The following is a 24381-nucleotide window of genomic DNA, read 5'->3' as shown; positions in this document are numbered from 1 at the left end:
GACTTGACTTGACTCGGCTGGACTCGAGTCACATCCAAAAATCGAGAAACTTGACTTGACTCGAGTCATCTTCAAAAATTGATCGACTTGACTTGACTCGAGTCAAATTGTCCAATAACTCGAGATGGCTTGTGACTCGAAGGTATAGTGACTTGATCCCAACACAGATGGGGAATATTTATGGCAACCCATCTACCAGCAACATCAGCTGACAAAAATCTAATGACACTGATGGCATGAACCGCCAACATCCTATAATTCGCGATATCAAGTAACATAAGAACAATATTGCTGTATAGTGTATGTCAGAAATGTCAAACATGCGGCCCGCGGACCGCATCTGGCCCACCAGAATATCTCATCCGTCCCGCGAAGCAATTCTGAGTAGATTAAAAAATTATTGTTTTATCCTGCACATTTGTAACAAATGCTGAGATTTTTTGCAGGAAATACTTTCATTGAATACTCCCCCAAGACAGCAAATGTGGAGTATGTTCAATGTTCATAGGCCACATTAATTGTTGTTGTTTGCGGTATTCATGGTGTTTGTCAACTACAATGGTCATTTACACCAGGCCGAATTCCTTGTTCTTGATTAGGTAACTGCCGTCTTGTAGCACGGCTCACTTCCAGGCTTTTGTGAGACCCGGCTTACGCGGATGAGATGGCGAGGAGAAGCCTAGATAAACCTGCACCACTTAGGTAGGAATTCTGGAGCCGACCCCGGCCACATTAAAACCACCTGACTACGACGTTGTGATTTCACTCTCTCCAATTCGAGAAAGCAAAAAGTCCACTCCGATTTCAGAGTTTTATGGGAAAATGGGCCAAAAAGTATATATTCACAGAAGAGAAAACCCCAATACGGCACCGTTATATGCAGTTTACATAGAAGATATATTAGTCACACAAATATATAATTCAAATATCTATGATCACACTGCTGTGTCACTTCCCACCAGATAGCTCCCTGGACTTGAGAAAAACTCGATTTGCGATTTAATAATAATAAACACAAATTCGAACGTCCTCGTTTACACTTGAGTATCTTGTATTCCTCACAGCGCGTACGCTGGCCGCTGGGCTTACGCCCTATTACGACTAGAGCTAAGGGAGCATAGAAATATGCCAACTTATATCGTCGTTAGCGCCGCCGTTTTATCGGCTCTTAACTGCAGTATTCAGCCGGACAATCATAATATTTTTGCTAATTCCATTGTTCGTGAATAAAGGTGTTGCGAATTGCTTGAATAAAACCCCTATGAGTCGTAGGGGTCTTCAAAAATCACTTTTTTTTCTCAAATCGTACTGGCTACTTGATAAAATTGTTAGGTTACCTAATTTAGGCCTATACACCAAATTTGGTTCAATTCCAACCAGTGGAAGCGGAGTTATTGCCGTCGAAAAATTTGGATTTGAATAAAATAGTATTTACGGTGGGCACCACTATAATAAATAATTAAAGAATTGGTCACCGTAAATACTATTTTATTCATAATCCAAATTTTTCGACGGCAATAACTCCGCTTCCACTGGTTGGAATCGAACCAAATATGGTGAACATCGTTTCTATAGACAACCTAACACTTTCGTGGCGTGAACAGAAAATTTTCAAATTTTTTGTTATTTATTTTTATATAATAGATAGAAACTTTCTTCTCCTGTAGCAATGCGGCTACTGGTGGGAATTGAACCAAATTTGGTGTGTATGCTTAATTTAGGTAACCTAACAATTTTATCAAGTAGCCAGTACGATTTGAGAAAAAAAGTCATTTTTGAAGACCCCTAATGAGCAGTTTATTATCCATTGTATGCTTGATAATAAAGTATTCAAGTGAAAAGCAAAGGCAGAAGGGAACATTTTGAAATCAGTTGACTGGTCCGGCCCGCAGATGATCTGAAGCCTTAAATCCGGCCCGCGACACAATCTGAGTTTGACACCTCTGGTGTATATAGTCGGCAATGTGTTCACGGTATCAACACTATGATTGAGAAGACAGAGACCGTCTTCAAATCTGTAAAATTGTTTTTAAATCCTGTTGCTTTTTTCGATTCTCATACTGGCTGAGCGATTCCATCTGATAAATGATTCCCACAGGGACGCAAGTGAGTAAATCATATGTCCCACACGCGTCGTATTGTACATTAGACAATTCCAAGTACTCGAAAGAATTCCGAATATGCAAAGCGGGATTATAGCGGTCTTGCGGTCTTGAATTATGGATGAGTTTTTCAAAATTCTTTGATTCGTGTCATACAGTAATCGTGTTTTACTTGATTTCACGAACGCGATAACTCGTTTAGCGTCAGTTTTTCGTCGAATGTCAAGACATGAAGTCAACATGCCGATTAATACAGTTCCCAGCGGACACGCAATATTATCACTTTGGTAATTTTGTTCTTCGTGCAAATGAAAATATTGTTGAGGTTGGTGAGTGAACACGGAATCTAAAATGGGATACATTTTATTTGAAGTTAATAGGTGTTAGAATTTAGTAGGGCAGTGCTTCGTAGCCGTAGGGCCGCGTGGCTATTTCTGATGGGACGCGAAGAATTTCTAAATGTTACAGTTTCCTATTCAATATGCTGGTCACCTTGTCTTCTCACGATGAGACGAGCTAATACACTTTCTCATCCTCTAAATCACATGTGTCAAATTCAAATTCTGGCTGGATTCAAGGCTTCAGATCAACCGCGGGCCGGACCAGTCAACTGATTTCAAAATGTTCCCTTTTGCCCTTGCTTCTCACTTGAATACTTTATTATCAAGCATACCATAGATAATAAACTGTTCATAGGGGTTTTATTCAAGCAATTCGAAACACCTTTATTCGCGAACAATGGAATTAGCAAAAATATTATGATTGTCCGGCTGAATACAGTTAAGAACCGATAAAACGGTGGCGCTAACGACGATATAAGTTGGCATATTTCTATGCTCCCTTTGCTCTAGTCCAGGGGTTCTCAACCTGGGGGGCGCGTCCCCCTTGGAGGGGCGTAAAACATCTGAAGAGGGGCGCGAAGAAGCGGTCACCTGAAAAAAATTTTCGCGCTATGCGCGAGTTACCTACAATGCACGCGTGTTTCTCTCTATATAGCCCCAATTTCATATATTTTTATTCTCTCATCAACATTTATAACCGTCCATACCACCAAACAATCTGTTGGGGCTGCTAGCATCCCAGTTGGATTTTGTGATATGACGAAAAGGGGGGCGCCAAATTTTTAACTATCAAAAAGGGGGGCGTGTCTAAAAAAAAGGTTGAGAACCACTGCTCTAGTCGTAATAGGACGTATGCCCGGCGTACGCGCTGTGAGGAATACGAGATATTCAAGTGTAAACGAGGACGTTCGAATGTGTGTTTATTATTATTAAATCGCAAATCGTGTTTTTCTCAAGTCCGGGGAGCTATCTAATGGGAAGTGACACAGCAGTGTGATCATAAATATTTGAATTATATATTTGTGTAACAAATATATCTTCTATGTAAACTGCATATAACGGTGTCGTATTGGGGTTTTCGCTTCTGTGCATCTATACTTTTTGGTCCATTTTTCCATAAAACTCTGAAATCGGTGTGCACTTTTTGCCTTCTCGAATTAGAGAGAGAGTGAAATCACAACGCTGTATAGTCTGGTGGTTATAATGTGGCCGGGGTCGGCTCCAGAATTCATACCTAAGTGGTACAGGTTTATCTAGGCTTCTCCTCGCCATCTCATCCGCGTAAGCCGAGTCTTACTAAAGCCTGGAAGTGAGTCGTGCTACAAGACGTCAGTTACCTAATCAAAAACAAGGAATTCGGCCTGGTGTAAATTACCAATTGACCATTGTAGTTGACAAACAGCATGAATACCACAAACAACAACAATTATTGTAGCCTATGAACATACTCCACATTTGCTGTCTTGAGGGAATATTCAATGAAAGTATTTCCTGCAAAAAAATATCAGCATTTGTTACAAACGTGCTGGATAAAACAATAATTTTTTAATCTACTCAGAATTGCATCGCGAGCCGGATGAAATCGTATGGTGGGTCGCGCACTGAAATTTGGATGAAAAGTGGGTGGCGAACTGTAGGAGGTTGGGAAGCTCTATACTAGGGATATGCGGTGGTTACAGAGGGAATCCATTAGTGGAATTATGTATGCCCATTTCCCGCTGCCCACGGCTACGACCTCAAAACATATTCTGGTAATGACAGTGAAACATCGTCGTAATGCAAAACAAACAAGTTTGTGCTTGGGTGTAATTACACGTTGCCACTTCCATTCATAAGTCTCTGAATTCTGTAAGACGGAAAGTGACAGGGATGAATTATTCAAAAGTAAGGACAGGAGGACATTAGATTTGCTTGTGATCGAACGCTGCACACCGCATTACACAGTGTGCACTTAGCATGTTGCTACAAGACAGGATTCTAATTTATCAGCTTATACTAACAGTTCGCGGCGTCTTATTTGAACGTCCTGCGCGTGTCTTACTATCGTATCATGCCGTTCCTATTCTACTGTAGATTCGTCACTGTATCTCGTTTTAAAAGATAACAAATTTTGGCGGAATATATACCATCTTATAGGTTACATATCCTTGCACTTCAACTTTGATTTGCACGTTTCATATCGTGTCGACGGCTTTAAAATATCCATCACAAGGCTAATCCCAATCCAGCCCTGACCCCATTGTTATATAGAAGCATTTGGGCAATTGTTTACTGGGAAAGATGAATAGCCTGCATAGTTTTATTAACGAGTGATTTATACGGTAGAAAAAGGTCAATGAGCCATATACATATATAACCTCGCGCGACAGACAGAAGTAATCTAGTCGAGATCTATTATGCATTTAACTGTATTAGCTAGTATATCGTTCAGCCCTGCTCTTTGCCAATACAACCGGGAACCAAATTGCGTGATACACCACCCCGGAAGCTACCCAACGCCATAGACGTAGCCTACGGCGCCATACCGAGATACTAAAAGTATGGGTCGCGAATGCCATTACATTGGGTTGCGACAACGCTAGTTATAAGTACCAGGATTTGAAATGTTGCACAATAGTGATAGTATGATTTATTTAAAAGTTGTCGAATATATTGCGGATAAAAATTCATATCTTCGCGCTTTTATGGCGATAATGTGGCCTGATCTTACGCTATGTATGTATCCACACTCCACACCCTAACCCTTGTATACGCAATTCGATTTGATTGCACCTGCAAGATTTGCCTGACCTTCGGTATCTCTGGAAAGCGCCAGATTGCACGCATGTACGTGCAGTCGTGCACGGGTAATAGGCAGGCTGGATTCAGAGGTGAGAGAGAAGGTTGGGTGGGGCACGAGGTGGTTGAACTACCGACATCATAGTCACGTTTGTCCTAGTCATCGGTAAGTACTTGGGGTTACAGAACAATAGACTTGTAAATGGCGTACAATGTCACTGTTGAAGACCCATTGTTTTGACACTATAGGTATTTCGATACTGGCTATTCTGCCCGATTGACATTGGGAGTGGTCACTGGTCAGTGGTCATTGGTTAGCCCCAATTTTTTGAATTTGTGCGTTCAAGAGTTTGAAAAATATCTGCAAGAGGTTATGCAGTGTCTAGTAAAAAGTTGGAGACCACTTTTGCATCGCGTTCAATAAAATAGAGCCGGGTATAAGACACTATGAAGCGGACATTGCAGCAGACAGCAATCACGCCGAATCAATGATTTAAAAAAATCCTGTTTCGTCTATAAAGAACAGTGAAGAGTTAAGTCTAATGCAACCGCTAGTTTATTTCAAACATCTCGACGATATAGCATGCTAACAGTAAAAATGGATTTTTTTCAACAACTGAGGCTTGGGTCGTGAGACACTTATAAAACTCAGGTTACGGCTTGAGAACCACTACCATATGCAGCGGGAGAGGAAATGGTAGTCACGTATCCGGATTTCGAATTTTTGGCATTTTGGCATCATAATTTTCGGAAGTTCAGTAGCCCGCGACACTATTAGGTTTCGTGTTGATTCCTGTCACGGATATATAGAACTATAAATCCCTGATTCCTGTATAAGCGATGCGATTCGCAGGCCTCTAGAAATAGTATTGTGGCATCATATTGATGAGTAAGGACTTTCATTCTTCAGGTAAGTAATTACGCGCGGACTGCATCTGTTTCGGTATTTTGGCGTATCGGAGGCTTGCCAACCAAAGGTTACCAGGTAGACCAATGAACTGTGATACTGTGAGTCCGACATATAGACCTACTCATACATTGCACAAAGCAGCAATTGAGTCAGTATGCAAAGTTAGGAGTTTTCCGTTCCATCAACACTAATCGTATAGTTTTGATAAGCATGATATTACAATAAGTATATGGCTCATAGCTCCGAAACCATTGTTTATGTCTGCAGAGCAAATGCACGTTGACTGAGTAATCGAGCTTCATAACTTATTTGTTCTATACAGTCAGAGCTAATGTGTGCATTGCGATAGAAAGGCGGAAGGTTTTTTATAAGAAATTTAACAGTATCGAAGTTGGCATATGAGCTGTAATTGCAGGTCTGTAGCTGTAGCATATTTGTAGTTGATGAAATCCTATGGTCCTTAGCCACATCGTCAAACGAATATACAATAAGCGTATTAGAGGAATTGTGAAGAAGAAAAAAATACTGAGTACGCTTTTTACTTTACTCGCTCGATACTGTTCGGTGCATTTCGTCTTGAAATCACCCATTGCATGATATGAACAACAACAAACGAATGTTCCCGCGCTTGTCGCTCAATCGGTCTAAAGCAGGGGTCACCAACACGCGGCCCGGGACGTCATATTTTGCGACCCGCGACATGATTTGATATTTCGGAATAACGCTTCGTAAATCATTTTTAAATGCTGAAATTGATTTCAGTTTAAAAATATTGTTGTCGTTGTTGTTAATCAAAATGAGCTATTCTCCTGTTTGTTTGTTTGTTTTATTAACACAATTGGTGCTTATCAACACTCGGGTCATTTGCGCCCTCACAGTCATTTCTTAAGTTCGTGTCTTTTGAGATGTTTCCGCTTTCTTGCATACTTTTTCTGGTCTTTGCTGCAATCTCTCTAGAGTTCGGCTCTCTTTTCCTCTGGGCTTTTGAAGGCGCTGTATTTACAGCTGGATCGGCGATGAGCTATTCTGTTGTGTCCATCATCATTATTCCTCACTAGCCGACACTGCCAAGACCGAGACGCTCACAAAACGACTTGGGGCTTCGCCGCAAGATCAAGCTTATGAAGAGATAGTTTTCCAGCAAGTACCGTGTCTATAGTTAATCCCAAGTTTTGTCAAGTATTGTGCGCAGCTCGTAGTTCAAAATAGAATGAAAGTGACCATCATGATGTTTTTGTTGTATCTGTATTTCTATAACAAAATATCTTTTTTCTTTTGTGGTGACTATGCCCGTCGCCCGTGTTGGAGAGCACAACGTTATACTGATGTAAAGTTTTTAAAACGTGGTTGTTAGACTGTGTGGTCTATTTTATCTCAATATTGAATTCATGCGGCCCGCGGCTTCTACAAAATTTGAAAAGTGGCCCGCGACCCGTTTTGAGTTGGCGACTCCCGCTCTAACGTTTCCGGAATTGGTTGATATGATGCGATCCGCTAACATAACCGGTAACTTAATGAATTAAGCGTTACACTCGCAGCTACACACGACGTGGAAGAGGTCGCGACGAGGACGAAAGATACATATTATACACAACACACTTGTCCCCATTTTCGATTTTGGCATAATTAGTCCTACGTCATAATTCCGAGGGTAAGATGAACTGTGGTGTCATTATGTTGGCGATGCATTGGGGATGCATGGAATTCATAATTAACAATGTGAAGACATGTGCCCGCGGTCGGGTAGTGAGGAATATTTCTTCTTACAAACTAACTTGAACTTCGTTATAGTCCCATCTCCTTACGAGACTTCAGACATCCATTGCGCCCGCTTTGATGTACGACAGTGGGGACAGATGTAATCTTATATTTTGACATGACCATTGGAGTGCTTCTCCGGCTGGCGGATATGTTCACCGCAAAATCGATACATGGGCTAATGGCACTTAGGAGTCACCGCGTCGATGGAATTGTGTATGCTTTATCGTTACAAAACTTAGACAAATACTAATTCAAAAACTCGTTACTCACAGGATATCACGAATGACGGACAGTTTTTCAATACTCTGTTGAAACTGAGATTTGGGCGTCCGCGATGTGACATTTTTGTGTCAACGTTTCTTCTCCCGGTGGATGTCATACTAAAATTTGGAGAGGCATATTTAATAAGGCTCGTTCCCAGTAACCCATCAGCTTTCATGCGTATACAGGCTCGCTGGATTTATATATTGGACGATTTCTTTTCTTCTTCGGTCAGTTCATATCGAGGTTGCTTTGATAATTGCGGATGTTCAATGGGCATGTGAGCAATGAGCATGCGACAATTCAGCATGTGGAAATTGATATATTCGGTTGAAGTAAGGGTGGGGTTGGTAAGAGTAGAGATTGTATTGGGTGTTTTGAAGTCACGCGTTCAAGTGTCGCGTATTCAACGTTTTTCATTGTGTCGCATGCTTAAATATCGGACAACCATCGTGGGATCTCGAACACATATAAATTGGGCAGTCAAATGAGATTGAAAGTGTATCTTCTAAGCCTGCCTAAGTTTTTTACTTGCAACGCTGAATCAAATGAAACCATGCCTGACTATATTTTGGCCATTGACTTAGGGATATTCCTTTACTCTCCTGTATTCTCTGCATGATCGGATTTCAGCTATCCTTGATATTATAGTGTGTCATAATATTTGTTGTTGAGTCATTGTAGTCCTCGTCGTGGGTCCATTCGCATAAATACTTGATCAAAACCTAATCTCGCAATGGGTTACCCCTTACTCGGCCACGCAAGTCCACCATGAATGCTCCATTCCAGCATTCTTGCGATGTGTGCAATAGAGTCTGAGTCTATGACTCAACTGTGTGATCACTGATTACTCATTGATAAAGGTAGGTTAGTGCACTTCTTTCAATTAGGAGAAGTCACATAATTGTGAACAGGGCAATCTATTACTCGTATTTGAAGGTCTCGCTATCATAACACTAGCTCCTTGATAATTGCTATTTCAATGGCTCGCTATTACGGCGCTCGCTAATTTGAACAGAATGGCGCACAGCACGGCGCACAAGTGTACGGACAGATGTCTGACTGTCTTTGACAGTCACCGGATGTTCACTAACGACATACTAGAACACTGTGAATACCAGTCAACTCTTGACTACGTCGCAATATTTTCGTATCGTAGCACATATACTATAGCATGATATGCTAAAACTTCCGGTCCTCATTGTCTAAATGCGCCGACTCGAAACCTTCATTTCCCTTACCATTTTCGGTGGTTTTAAACAGGGAATGCACAGTGCCGAAATGATTGGTAAAATTATGCCGTCGACGAGATGAGAATTTTGTTACATCTTTCATTCATTGACAACATGATGTTCCACGTGTCTGGCACATGCACATGTTATGAATATTAATTCAACTTATTTGACTTCCTTTTCGCACGGCACAAATACACGTAAAAATGTACTCGACATGGGTCACAGCTGGTGGGATATAGATGATATTTTGGTTATATAGCTGTGGTGGAAAAAAATGGATAAATTGTCAGATAATACAGGAATCCTAATTAGTATTGATTATCGCATTTATGTAGGGTTGTACCTTGTACGGTAGAGTACCACCTATATGCTGTCAATAACGAAAATACTAATAAGCCGTGTCTTGGTCCATGCGTCTTTTCGATATTAATTTTTGAAATTAAATGATAACAAATAAGATCATAAATTTAGTCAACTTCGATGGATTTTTCGAATTAGCAGAAATGATTGAATGGTTCGGCCGTAAAGGTACCTTAGTGAATTCTTCTTGGGAGTTAAATGGCGACCAATTTGCTGCGACCGTATCGTGACAGATGTCCTTCCGAATATATCGTATCGGTAACAGTCTTAAGTTATGTTGCAATCATGAATATCGCGATTGGATGTTGATCAATTGGTAATTTCCAGTTTTGATTATGGTTACCGGGGCACGGGATCGAAGGTCTGCTGAAAGTCCGTCGGTAACAATGCAGCAACAGATGAATTCAGAAGCGCCTGTTGTGCAAATACGGTCCATCGAACTCGACGCATTCTCCTGAGATTTATGATTCTCTGAATAGCATCGCGATTACTGTGAAAATGAAATAAGATGGAGATGAAGAGATAGAGAAAGATGTGAAAGGTTTATTTATAAATACCAGTGCTATTTTCTGCGAGAGGCTGTATTTTGTCGTGACGGTTGGTATCAAGTATAAACAGGAAGATACCATACTGCGAATTTACGGAACGTACCGAGAGTGCGATTTATGATTGGAGGCGCAGTATTTCATTTGTTGACGCAGCACAGGATGTTGACGTGTTGATTGAGTCCAAACTTCAGTTAGTAACTGGTATAGAAGATATTTACATCAATTCTGCAAACAAGTAACAGCAGTCTTCTTGTATTGGCCGCTGGTCATAATGATTTCAAAGTTTCTACTGTTGATCATGAATCCTCCCTTCTGACCGTTGCCCTCGCTTAAACTTTTATGTTAAATCTGAATCGAGTCATCAGTAGTCGGTATTAACCTATAAATATGTATTGCTGACATTACTTCGGGTGATTCAGAATAGATTATTTACATTTTGTTAAATTCCTAGAAATTATACAGGTCTTAAGTCTGCTAAAGATCAAGATTAGATCCATTTCAGATATTCTTTTGTGACGTCATGTTATCCTGCGGTGGATAGGCTATTTACAGACTTAGTTGCGTCTGACAGTCGTCAGCATTACATCTCCGTAACCCATGCAGTCGATGTTAGTACCATTAATATCGGGATGAAATCACTATACCTTCGACCAGGTTTGTAACCAAGTCACAAGGCTCCAAGTCACAAGTCAATCCCACTTTGATAGTTTTGACTCGAGTCAAGTCGAGTCATTTTCAATTCACCACCGAGTCAAGTCCGAGTCCAAGTCAACGAGTTGAGGGTCGAGTCCGAGCCCAAGTCATTGTGTTGACTGTTCAGTTTTCAGTTAAAGTCTTCTTAAATTCACTTTTTGTAACACTGTTTTGTGATATCGAATGTTTCGCATTTAAAATATACTAATTTTCCTCACTTTTAGCTGTTTCTGGTCGCATTTTCAAGTACCATTACCATTAGTGTGGTTACTTTACTATTCTTCGGAATTACAACGAAATGTCGGTCTTTGCCGTCTGAGTCTCGAGTCATATGACTTGGTTCGAGCCATGCGCAATGACTCGAGTCAAGTCGAGTCATCTCAAAATCGTGACTTGAGTCGGACTCGAGTCGAGTCATGACTCGAGTCATCACAACCCTGCCTTCGACTCACAAGTCATTTCGAGTCACTGCTAATTTTGACTCGAGTCATGTCAAATCATTTCAAACATTTGAAGTCAAGTCACTCATATTTTCATTGTAACTAATAGAGACTATTCTGATGAAGTGGAAGTGTCATCATCATGAAGTTTTGTAACGAATTCTTTATGTGAAATGCCGTGATTAGCGACACGCTGTAAATGATGTTATTGTGGATAATCGCAGTAGAAGATCCGTTCGCATTGCGGGCAGCAAAGATTTAGCAGTAAGTATGTCACCAGGTTGTGCGTCCAACAAATCACTGTTCAAAAGATTCGGTGTCCTTTACACGAAAGATATGCGGTAACTAGAAAAAGTTTCTGTATCAGTTCCATTGCCGTCACTGCCTCAAAAGTTTCATCGATTTCTTTACCTCGGAATCAAAAGCGCATAAGTACAACACACGCGCGTCCTCATTGTCCAACTATGATAATGGTCGACAGGAAAGATTCTTCTAACATATATGCCAGACCTGAATTGTGGAACAGTATCTCGCCGGCTATCCGACAGTCATCGAGCATGTTTATATTCAAGTCGAAATACAAGCAATTTCTACTGAATGAATACTAATGAGCCCTCAAGTTCGCCAGACCACGACCTGAACTATCGATCCCGCCTTCTGTCACATGTCACCTCATTTTGTCGCTTGTCTTTTTGTATTACCTCAGACATGCCACTCCTGGGTTTTGCCACCCAGATCTGGGTTTTTCGAGCATCACCCGAGTTTCTGAGTTTTTGTCCTTGAAATCTGGATATTTTTAACATCATGTTCGTCAGGTTAATTTTATGTTCGAAAATCAATTATATTAGATTAGTAAGATCATAATGTCGAAAAATGCACGAAATTCAATTGCCGATTGACCTACAGCTACAGGGTTGCATGGTTGATTGCTGCATTGTCGATGGATTTCGTTGTATTGTAACGGAAGAGTCTTGAGAGACTGTTTCACTACTAAAATGAAGGGCCTTGACATGGTGTGATGGAGCTTTATTGACTACCAACTTCCAGCTCGCAGAAAGTCATGTTCATAGAGCAACTCATTGGAACCGTTTTCTTGCTATTTAAATCGATTCAAGACTTGACTGCCAGTATCACTACAAAAATGTGTCATGTAATAATAAATAAATAAGATCTTGGTTGCTTTCACACCTTATTTAAAGTCTACTTGCAAAGTAAAATTTTATTTATCACACGCGCACACGCGCTTTCGGAGAGACGCGAACAATTATTTTCGTAGTAATGTTTCAAAAGGAAAACAATTATATAATTTTGTGGGATTTACATTGTTAACCGAGTAAAATGTATAGTATGAGCTGTCGTAGTTTCAATATCACGGGCTAACACCCTTTATGGAATCGGTGTCCTGTGCTCACACAATTCTTTATTTTGTATTTATTTTTTTAATAAATTACGTACTTGGAGAATCATCGCTGCTCACCTTTTATATTAGGCAAAATTTACCGAGATTGCAGTAGAGGATAAAACTTAGTTCTATGTCAGTATGACTGTAATTACGGACTGTCAGTTTCCATTTTCTCAACTATCGCAAATAATTTTAAGCGAGATATAGGATCTGGGTTTCTCTGGGTTTAATAAAAGTCCACATCTGGGTTTTTCCGAAATATCCCAGTGGCATCCCTGTATTACCTTCTTTTGCTTTTCATTCGGTGTATACGTACAGTCGTACGCATGTGTCCTCTTTAGATCACCTAGGCGCAGGTGGGTGTCTGATTTCAAATACTACTCCAAGTCGTTTCGACACCTTCCTATCTTTTCATTGTATCGCAGTCTTGTGTTGTATTGAAATTATGAAATTATCAATAAACTGATACTGATATTGATACAATGACTCACAGGGGATTTGATTTGCTTCGTAACCCGTACAAACTATGCCAATCCATGAAATATGTAAATATACTGTTCATTTTGTCGGCTGATTTGTTTGTGTAAATATTGAAGTTTACATTAAATAGTTACTTCGACAATGTGCTCTTTATAGTTATTGGCAAGCAATGTTCCCTCAAAGCTACGTGCGTGCACGCGCGCACTGCTGACAAAGCCTGCGCGCACAGAAAAATGTGTGTCGCGCACAGAAAAGCCGAAGTGATGACCTTTTTTTCTAGTCGTTACGCATTGCTGTTAAAGGGACCGCACAGCAAGTTGGTGAGTGCGTGCAGCAGGCTTGTATCCAAGTCACAAGGCTCCGAGTCAATAGTCAATCTTACTGTTATAGCTTTGACTCGAGTCAAGCCAAGTCATATTCAATTCATCAGCGAGTCAAGTCCGAGTCCAAGTCAGCGAGCAGAGGGTCGAGTCCGAATCTAAGTCATAGTGTTGACTGCTCAGTTTCCAGTTAAGTCTTGTTAAATCCACTTTTTATAACTCTGCTTGGTGATATAGAATGGTTCACATTTATAATATACTAATTTTCCTCACTTTTAGCAGTTACTGGTCGCATTTTCAAATACCAGTAACAATGGACGAAATCCCAACAGTGTGCTTACTTTACTATTCTTCGGAATTACACTGAAATGTCGGTCTTGGCCGTCCTAGTGTCGAGTCATATGACTTGGTTCGAGTCATGCGCAATGACTCGATTCCAAGTCGAGTCATTTCCGTATTTTGGGAAAATGACTCGAGTCAAGTCGAATCATCAGTCATGCCTCGAGTCGTTACAACCTGGCGTGCAGACTGGCGTGCAGACAAATTAGGGGGAACATTGTTGGCAAGTGCAATTGATTCGAAGGTATCTCTTTCAGAATTCAGTTTATCTTCCCTGCAAATCTCAATTGCTTTGATGTAATTCGGTTCGCAACTTCTAAAACATTTTTATCACAAACGAAATCTGAAAACTTATCAGCACATATATACGATTACGTTGAGTCATGTATAGTCAATGAAGCTGCTTCAACAACTCTTCGATGAATATCAAGAAATGAAATAGATCAGGATGCGATTACCCTGAAACGTTGTCTAGATATTTCTACGATGTCAGTGCCAGACATGGGGTGATTACTTCACGAATGTAATCGATTGCGCTTACGATTACTTGTGAATATCGCGATTACGATTACGATTACGATTACAGCAAAATCAGGAAGTAGTCGATTACGATTACGATTACATTTCGAAAGTAATCACGATTACTCACGATTACATTTGTTTTGCTTCCTAGAACTAATTTCAGAAGAGATATTGGAAGACAATATAAGACTTGCTATGAAAAGGTCTAATGAGATAACAACTTTCTTTATAAATCATACGCCATTTGTTTGTTACGTCATAATGCACCCATTGCCCAACTCTATGCAGGACTATTCGTCGCATCCAACGATTTGCATTCTTGCCAGGTCCGTAACTTCCACACCCCAAACTCCCCAATAGGACCGGGAGCGAGCTCTAAGGGGACTCAAAAGTATTTTCAAGAGAGTTAATTAACTTCAAAATTTTTTTCGAGCTTCGGGATTTAATGTCTCCAAATAGCTTGATTTTGAAATGCATACCGCTCCCCCTCAAGAAAAAAAGCATGCACAATTTATAGGAATAGGCATTTCGATGGCGGTCATTACCCCGCCACGACACACCAAAAGACGTATGTAATTTCGGCCAACATGCAACTCCACAAAGTGTGCTACCAAAGAATGACCTTGGCCAAAACTTTGGGTATGTGTCCATTGTCTGTAGCCGCGCTCTGTGGGCGTGACAAATATTCCAGTCCTTCCAATCTGAGCCCCAACAATGCAAATGCCAACCGGGGCACTCACAGAGGAATGAAGACATAACAATTTGTGTGTGCGTCTCACGAAAGTTTTTCTTTTAGTCTGCTACGTTTGGGCGACTACAGTATCTTTTGATTATATAAAAGACGGGAAGTCACGAATTAACAACATGCAATAAAGTAATTATAACAACATACCATAAGCTATAATTATGAATTACGTGCCCCCAGCTCTACTGGTAAATCTGAATGAATAGCAATATAATGCAATTACCAATATTATTGACGAAATTCAGTCATCAACTAGAAAATTGACCACCCTATGGGTCCGACTCGAGTCGCGATTTTTTGGTGACTAGATCTGACTCGAGTCATTTTTTCAAATGCGTAAATTGACTCGACTCGAGTCAATTTTTGTGTTGACTCGACTTGTACTCGAGTCATTAAGTCATATGACTCGAGACTAGAACGGCCAAGACAGACATTCCATGTAACTTCGAAGAACAGTAAAGTTACCACATTATTTGCATTCCGTCTATCAGTTCTGACTTGGAAATGGGGCCGTAAACTGTGAAAACTGATAAAAATGACTATATTATGAACACGAGCCATTCTGTATCACTCGAGCAGAGTTGAAAAAAGTGGGTTGAAACGGAATGATCTGAAAACTGATCTGAGAACATAACGACTTGGACTCGTCCCTGTACTAGCTGACTTGGACTCGGACTTGACTCGGGGGTGAATTGAAAATGACTCGACTTGACTCGAGTCAAAACTATAAAAGTGAGATTGACTTGTGACTCGGAACATTGTGACTTTGGTTACAACCCTACCAATATCAATGTTTGGAGTGGGGGACGAATTGCTGTTTTGGTCCTGATTATACCTACAACCCACGCAAACATGGTGTACAAGCGGATGGCTATGGCGAAAGTTATAAATGTCGAGTGAAGAATTGTGAAATAACGATTGGCGCCCGTTCCAAGTAGAGTCATATGAGAATAAGATAAAGTGAACTTAAAATTCTACTTTACACTTATTACAGATACTGAAAGCTGCCGTTACGAGAACCGGCAAAGAACGGCTCGGTTATGATATATATCACCAGCTATTGATTTTAACCATCGTAATGTTTTATTTGACAAGTACAAAATTTCAAATCTTTGTCCGGTGTACGTGCAATACATACGTATAGGCTACTATAGATATGCCTACTGCTCGCCAAGCAGCAACGGTCAAACTGGTTTTAACTAAGCGTAACCAAACATCAATACATAAATTACTATTTGAAACTATAGGTAAAGTGGTGATTATTATCTTACTGCGAGGTAGTGGCGTCTGGAGTGTATTGATAACCTGATATACACCATGGCTTACACTGTTGTAACAATCACACAACAATGCACATCGAATATATATTTACTATGTGTGGATACTTCTTACGCAAAGAATAGCAAAGCTAATACTTCTGGCGTAATAATGAGCAGTGGCGTTTGAAAATCAACCGTTTGCGCTATCACTAACCTGGTATAATATCTCTTCCTTGTTCACGAATGTTCACTGTTCAGTTATGTCATATTCATTGTACAAACAAAAAGTAATCGTTCTTTCACTAAAAATCGATTAGATATGTGAAGTACTCGATTACGATTACGATTACTTTGGATTTTTTTCGAATGTAATCGATTGCGATTACGATTACTTGAAAATGCTGTAATCGTCGTAATCGATTACGATTACTAATCGCGATTACCCCATGTCTGGACTCAGTGCTCGCCCATGGGCTGCACTAGACAAGAAATCAAAGAAATCTATAATTTATGATTCTGCCTGGAATTATAGCACCGAAGTTTTCAGCGGTTTGAGCATGACGAAAGGTCATGTCTGCGACATGTGCAAATGAGATGGATTGTAGTTTATGACATCAAAAAGCATAGTAATATCGTATGGAGCTCGTGTTTCTGTGTGTGAATGTTACGTTGAGGTAAAGGTCAGCGTTGTTTCTAGGCCGCGTCTATCAGGCCCGTCGAGACAGAATGTCCATAATAATTACATGTGTAGAGGGTAGAGGCATGTGGTATCATTTTGCGGAAGTTGTAGAAGGGAGATTGGTAACAACAAATCTGCCGATGCGGCGTCCAAGAGTTGAAACGCGTCCAGTGTCCAGTTCATTCTATATAATCGCAGCATCAACTTTTGTTTTGGAACTAGCCTTTAAACTTCTAACACTGCGCATTACTAATGTATCTGAGTAATATTTGCCATGTAGCGCTGATTCTATGAACGAACAATTAAACTGCATCTCGCAGCAAATCAGTACACTAATTGCGTATTCCTGCATTTTTGAAACGGCTCATCATTTAGTTGAATCAGAGATGTAAACGATACGGATATAGAGAGAAGCTTGTTAGCCCGTGCTGCGAATAGGTGTCTAACTAACATCTGCCACGTCTAGTTTTGCAGCAAGAACGCATGACTCATAATCGCAGAGCTGTCCAATTAGTTGCGGATTGTGCAAACAAAACCAGACGGGCGTGATGATCAATGTGGCATAGCCATTCGATATTGACCAAGGTCTATTTAATAGCATTTGATTGAAATATCCTAGCTCCAAGCTAATGCATCAATGCCAATATGGATTTATTTATAGTGCGATTCCAAATACTCGTTAGCAAAGAACAAGCTCTTAATATAACTTGACATTTCTTTTATGTAAATGGATGACTAAATCCGGATCTCTTTTCAACTGAGGGGGCAGACTCAGAAATTAGCAGGTGAAGGACTAAAATAGATGTTAGGAATTATGTCGATGACACATAATAGCTCATGAATTATAACCGCCATCTCGTAGTATTGATTATTTGATCTGATGGCCTCTGCGTCACGGCGATGTTGGACAGTGCTGATGGTTGAGGTAGTTCTCGACTGCTGCTGTGTATGTATAGTTGGTTATGTTGCAGGTGCACTGGATAGCAGCAGTCAGTGACAAAATAAATCTACTTTTTGTAATATTCAACTGGATTCTATGTATCTGATTGCACAAGTTACTCAAGTAGTGTTTGTTTTTGTACTATACTTCACCCCGTACTATAACGCAGACTTTGAAACGAATTTTCGACGTTCTAATTTTATTAAATTTTACAAGTAGAGAGTATGGTTTTGTGTAACGTGGTCCACTTCTGATCCCAACGCAATAGCTGCTTCAGCGCTTGCTAATTATGACTGATGTTTCAGGGTAAATATTAAATATTATTGCCACTCCTAGTATGGCAGTATCGATGACTTATTCGACTACCTTCGGCTATAGCCGAGACTCTCATTTTTTATGCGGGACCCAAATCTGCGTTTTATTCACGCCTAGCCACCCAAACCTCGTACACCTAACGAAATACATTTGTAATGATAGTATGCTTCATTCATTACGGGCATTATGAAACCGAGAAGGTGCAGACAACAAGTTGTAGGCTACAGTGCGCAGTTCCATGGAACTTGATTCATCATAAAAAGAAAGTCTTGGATTCAGTGTGGTTGTTGTCAGTGTATAGGTTAAAATTAGTTCAAAATGTATCATGTTTAGTAGTTTACCATTGTTTTGAATTATGACGGCGCATAATTCTCATTGCCTAATACGAATAAATCCTCTGAGCAGCATATATTAACAATGTAATTCACTGCTTTCGACTTAGAAATACAATTAATACGCCGCAGAACATACTTATAACTTTTGACTCGGCCTGGCCAACGCATTTTCTGCTTTTCATTTGGCCCGTGGGGAAAAATAATTGTCCACCCCGGCCCTAGCTAGACATACAGGTGACGTTCGCCATAATTTGGTGGTGGTAATTTTATTTTTAGAGAACCGCATCGATTTCATAGGTTTATGATCTTTCCATTTGGAGAAAGTTTATGAAGGAGAAAAAATCTGAAGGCGGTAATAGAAACAGATTGTGACAAGTCATGAAGTTGTCATACACGTATGTCATATAATTGACTTATTTTCGAATTGAAAATTGAATTTGAATTATTATTATTCGTCTATCTTTGCCAGAACTGTAGCCGAACGTAATCGGTCAGAAACAATAACTGTTGCCTGGCTTTTTAGAAATCAAAATAACCGTATAAAATGTTGCTGGCGAGCGCAATCTGTGATGAGACTTTGATATGTGTACTATCTGAGGTAATATTGCCGAATATACATTTCCGGCGATGGTATAGGCCTATAGGTGCAGTTCATCTCGGTTGATAGAAACGTTTAACAGTTGTGCGTTACGAGGGAATCCCTAATACCATTTATCCTATTCCTAGGGACTTGTATGCATTTTCAACCCAGATCCTACAACCGATACTATTAACTGTGGTGCTGTGATCCAGAGAGAATGTCGCCTGCTTACACCAAATTACGCGCCATGACTATGAGCACAAACCTCTCGAGAATTCATTTTTGCCTACCGTTTGCGTGAGACAGTGATGAGGGGGATTGGATTTATTTCCGCCTTGCGGTGAACGTCTTGGAATACGTTTCGGACAATGCGGGGTCTAAAGCCGCACAATGTCCTGTCATTATTGAGGCCTACACTACATATACTATCACCTGGTAATTGAACGCGAGACTGCCGAATGCGCGCGTTCTCACTTTTCAGTTCTCATTATTTCCTTACAAGCGGCTATGTATAATCGCGGAGTAAGTGATTCTCACAGCTTCTAATAATAATATTGCTGGTTTGTCCGAAAAGTCAATCATTTAGCCAGCGTTGACAACAGCTCATAATTCCATAGTCACCGGAGAAGGTTCATAATTCGACTACGATACTCTACCTCGACCGTCGACACCGTCACTGAAGCTGCACCTTGTACTGTACGTCTGTACATATTGCTTATTGATAATAATCCAATATATATTTCAGAGTAACATCTGGAATTAGTCGGGTTGTATCTCAGTCACTTTCGTTACTGTTCCTGTTGGTTTTAATCAGATTCCACAGAGTTGGTGATTATCGCCGGGGCTCTGACTTCCGCACCCAAGCCGACAATTTGGAGACCGAAAATCTGTTTGTAAATCAATATAAAATATGGTATTATTGGGGAGCGATTCGCTGAACTTGTATAATGAATATTTTCATTCGCGCTTCGCGTGATTTTTAGTCACGAGATTTTTGATATTGAAATATGGATACCCATCCCTGTATGCATATATAATTTGCAGAAATTTGTCAAAAAGTTGTTAGCTATTACAAATTACGACAGAGCGGGATGCCATGTAAGATCGCGTGCGATCGTTGGGATCCTTTAGCCCAGCGATGTGCAACTCTGTACAGCGCAAACCTTTCACCCTCATTACATTTACACGCATCGATGGGTTCAGAAAGCGCGACACCGCGTGAGTCTTTTTTAACTAGTAGTCATTCAAGACCAATGATATATTTTAGATAACTAACCTAGATTAGCTAACACTAGGTTTATCCATAGATAAATTGGAAACTGCCACGGACTATTCGACGCCGCGATGGATACGCGGCCAGGGATACTTCCGTACCAGTACATCAAGTTTCAGCTAAAAGGCATACTGTAATTTGCGCAAGTGCTTCTGTGCCTATTGGCAACCACAATGAACACTTCCAAGATACACGCTCCTTATGCGCAGTACAATTATGCCTATGAAAATATCAAGTATATATGTTCATTGTGCAACATCTAATTCATAAATGTTATCTAGCGCTCCGGAGAAAATGAGACAGGGAAACCGCTAAGCATAATGTGTGATTGTGATGATCTAATATCTAATGTCGCTTTGTTCGGTTTTTTGTTTTGCTAGTATTCCGGGTCGCACTTTACACTAAAAGTGGTTACTCTAATTACATCAGTTTTACATTATTTCAACATTATTTTCTAGAACGATATAGCCATAAATTACCATCTATCAGGCAAAACCGTTATTTCGGATGCATTGAGATGGCTACCAACGCATCATCAAACGGATCCCTCGCCACCACGCCCGACTACAGGCAGTCGCGATTTGAAATCATGTCTTCACCACACTGGTATTTGAGCATGACAATCTGCATTCTGGTGATGCTGGCTAACGGCTGGATAGCAGTTTCCTTTATACATTACGCCATTGTAAAGAAGGTGTTCGCTAAGAGAAGATCAAGAACAGATGTCAACGGTGGCATGGTTATGGCACTCGCTTTGGTCGCAATCACCCTACCATTCGTACGGTACTTCGGAACTATATTTCTACTAGTAATGAGCCTGTATCCCGAACACTCGTGGGGGTGTGAAGCAGCCAACGATATACTAGTAGTGGGATTCGCTTGCGCGGTATTTCCCACCTATGCGTATCTATGGGCGAGACAGCGTGCATTTTACGGTCACCCTTCTTTGGGAGGAATGTACGGTAAATTCGTGAGCTGTTTCAGCAAAATGAGCCTGGTCCTGATAATGCTGTCGGCTAGCGTTTCCGTCGGAATGGGAATTCATCCGACTGAATATCACCACAGACCGGGCGGTTGCTTCTTGATTGGCGGCGAAGAACAGAACGATTATCGGACGTACATATACGCGATTGTCATGATTCTAAGTCAGTTGTCTCTGCTCGGTTTATTTCTTCATCCGCTTTTTGTCCATGCCCGTCACCAAGAGTCGATGGAAACCAACATCGAAGACAAGGCGGAATTGTCTCGCTTGTCTGTGGAAGCTATCAGCAGTTCCGGTGAAGATGACAGCTGCTATCCCGAGGACCCAAGAAACAAAAAAGGCTACGAAGTTCCCAACCCGGTGTACGGTAGATCTATCAGTATGCCAACAGGCAAATCGCGTAGTCGGTGCGTCAGCGAATCTAGCGACCGAAAGAGAAAGATATCAGAACCGCCTCTTGGAGACAGAAAGAAAAACGTATCAGTCAGCCTCGACCAAATCGCCAACAAGGTGGTGACAACGTTCAGAAGCGGAGTACGCCGTTCCAGCAAGAACAGAAGGATCTTTCTACTAATTCGCAGAGTTTTATACCTGGCTTTAATATCGATATTTTCGGACTTCACGGTAATGATGATCAACCAATTTATGGTTCCGGACGACATTCCGCAAACGTATTCGTTCGTTATGTATGACGTAAACATCCTCATCAATGTGCTGACTGTGATACTGTCGTTTGTGAAGTGGCGCGTTATGTTAACTTCTCCCTGCAATCCTCCTAAATGATTGCAATCTTACCTTCGAATATACAAGCAAAAGATGTTGATTTTTTTTACTTCAGCGGATTCGATGCGGTACTTTGGTCTTTGATGCTACAAATACCTTGTAGGTGTATACAACTCTTCAAATTGTTCTTTCCTGCTTATCTGCGATTCTTCCTTTGTTGTGCTCATTGCGTTCGACTTTGGTCTCATTAGCAAAGAGTTTCCAATGCCATATATAGAAGCTATATTAATAAATGAAACGCAACCTCAGCCATGCACTGTTCCATTACGGAGAATTCACCTGTCCAGTAAGTAAGTATGTGTAGTATACTATTCTCGACGGTTTTCGTGACGATTGACATTGGTCGAACTTATTGCTAAGTTCGAACACGAAAGTGAACACGAATCTCAGAGCTGTGATTTCACCAGTCTAATTGTAAACACTGCAAATAGGGTTACCATATTTTGAGATCCGAAAAATGGGACACTTTTTAAAGACTCTGACAACTGTACCGGAAAATAAAATGGTTAATTTTAAGAGTATTCGATCAATAGTATACCTGTGTTGACTAAAAAAAGTCATCGCTCTGACCCGCCACCCGTATTACCTGCTTTTTACGATACGTCTGTGGTGTTGACTCCGTTTTATTCGATTTTTACGGAAGTCTGACGATCCCTGCGTCGCGGTCGACCATTTGATGGCATTTCTAGAAAAGGAGGACAAAACCCGAAAAAAGGGGCATCTAGGCGTCCTCTGGGGACACTTTCAATTTATCGAAAAAAGAGGACGCGTGGTAAACCTAAGTGATTGTCGAAAATTCGATAACGTCACACAGGTTGCAGCGGTAGTCATTAATGATAGTATGTTGTATGCAAATCGTAAGATGTCACGTCTATCGAAGCGACTATGACTAAATGTCCTACCCCCAGATTTTATAACAATTCATTTGTAAAATTCCAAGTCAAAGAGATCCAAGGTTACTTTGTGTCCGTAAGGGCCGGGTATTGCAGAGCCAATATATATATCAGAGAATCTTCGGAGCCTGGGAAGTATTTCGCACCGCGAATCCAAATATGCCTTTCCGGTCACATCAGACCCGTACAACCCTGGTTGGGTTGGGTTAGGGTTAGGCTTGAGATTAAGACATACATAAGGGTTAATTTGAGGGTTATGTTTCGGGTTAGGGTAAGTTTTTGGGTAATAAAGTTACATGCTGAAGTGACGCAAGCTGTGAGGCTGATGTGTTCCATGCTGAACTGTCGTTTTCCATTGTGTCGCATGCTCATGCTCATATGTCGGAAACCATTCATTTCATTACTCAGCACCAGAATATCGTGATGTGTCAAGCAAAACTCTCATAATTCAGTATAATTCATGACGTCACAAGGTTGCTGTTCGTTCCAGCCGTCACCGTTATGTAACGAATGGTAGCAAGTTGAAATCCAATGAATTATGATCATAGATGTTAAATGTCAACTGTGTCTTAGCTCAACTATAGTCTACAGCTAGGATTCATCGACGTTATGCAATGCTGCTTTGTCAGATTCTTCGATAACGGTATTCGATACGAATTTTTCGGGTTCCTGGACGAGGTTCTTCGGATTCGGATGGAATGCTCCTCATAGGCTACTCAAGCTGCCGGACGGATTCGGATTTTAAAAATCAAGATGTGTTCATCACTGCGTTACAGTACATAAGAAAAACTCAGCGTCATCTGCCGACGAATCTTGATTACCTTGCAAAGTCTCACGAACAGTGATTTGATAATCATACCCATCCTAGTTTCCTGAAGTGCCATCGTTTTCAGCGATTACGACTCAACTGCATCATGAATCACAAAATTGACTTCCGGAGTAGACATTGCCCCAAGTTTTCATTATTCGAACCGCATAGTGCAATTTCAACGGTTTTCGACTCTTTGTTCGATCCAATTTCGTATAACTGTCGGAACAGAATGTCCCAGCTACAAGAAGAAGTGTTTCACTTGTGCTTAACAAGAGAGCGCCGCATGTGTAAAGT

At 40.7% G+C, this 24381-nt stretch overlaps 1 protein-coding gene across 1 annotated transcript; it reads left to right on the top strand.

The window, feature by feature from the left end:
- Positions 1-21045: 21045 nt before the first annotated feature.
- Positions 21046-22631, top strand: LOC145457314 (uncharacterized). Its single transcript, XM_080335511.1, has one exon. The coding sequence runs from the start codon at positions 21136-21138 to the stop codon at positions 22381-22383; it is 1248 nt and encodes a 415-aa protein (XP_080191637.1). The 5' UTR covers positions 21046-21135; the 3' UTR covers positions 22384-22631.
- The last annotated feature ends 1750 nt before the right edge of the window (positions 22632-24381 follow it).

Source organism: Botryllus schlosseri, chromosome 15 (assembly GCF_051294905.1).
Source record: "Botryllus schlosseri isolate E-star chromosome 15, Bs_hap1, whole genome shotgun sequence".
Classification (NCBI taxonomy): Eukaryota; Metazoa; Chordata; class Ascidiacea; order Stolidobranchia; family Styelidae; genus Botryllus; species Botryllus schlosseri.
The sequence above is the reverse complement of the archived record's forward strand: the minus strand, read 5'-3'. Positions and strand labels throughout refer to the sequence as shown.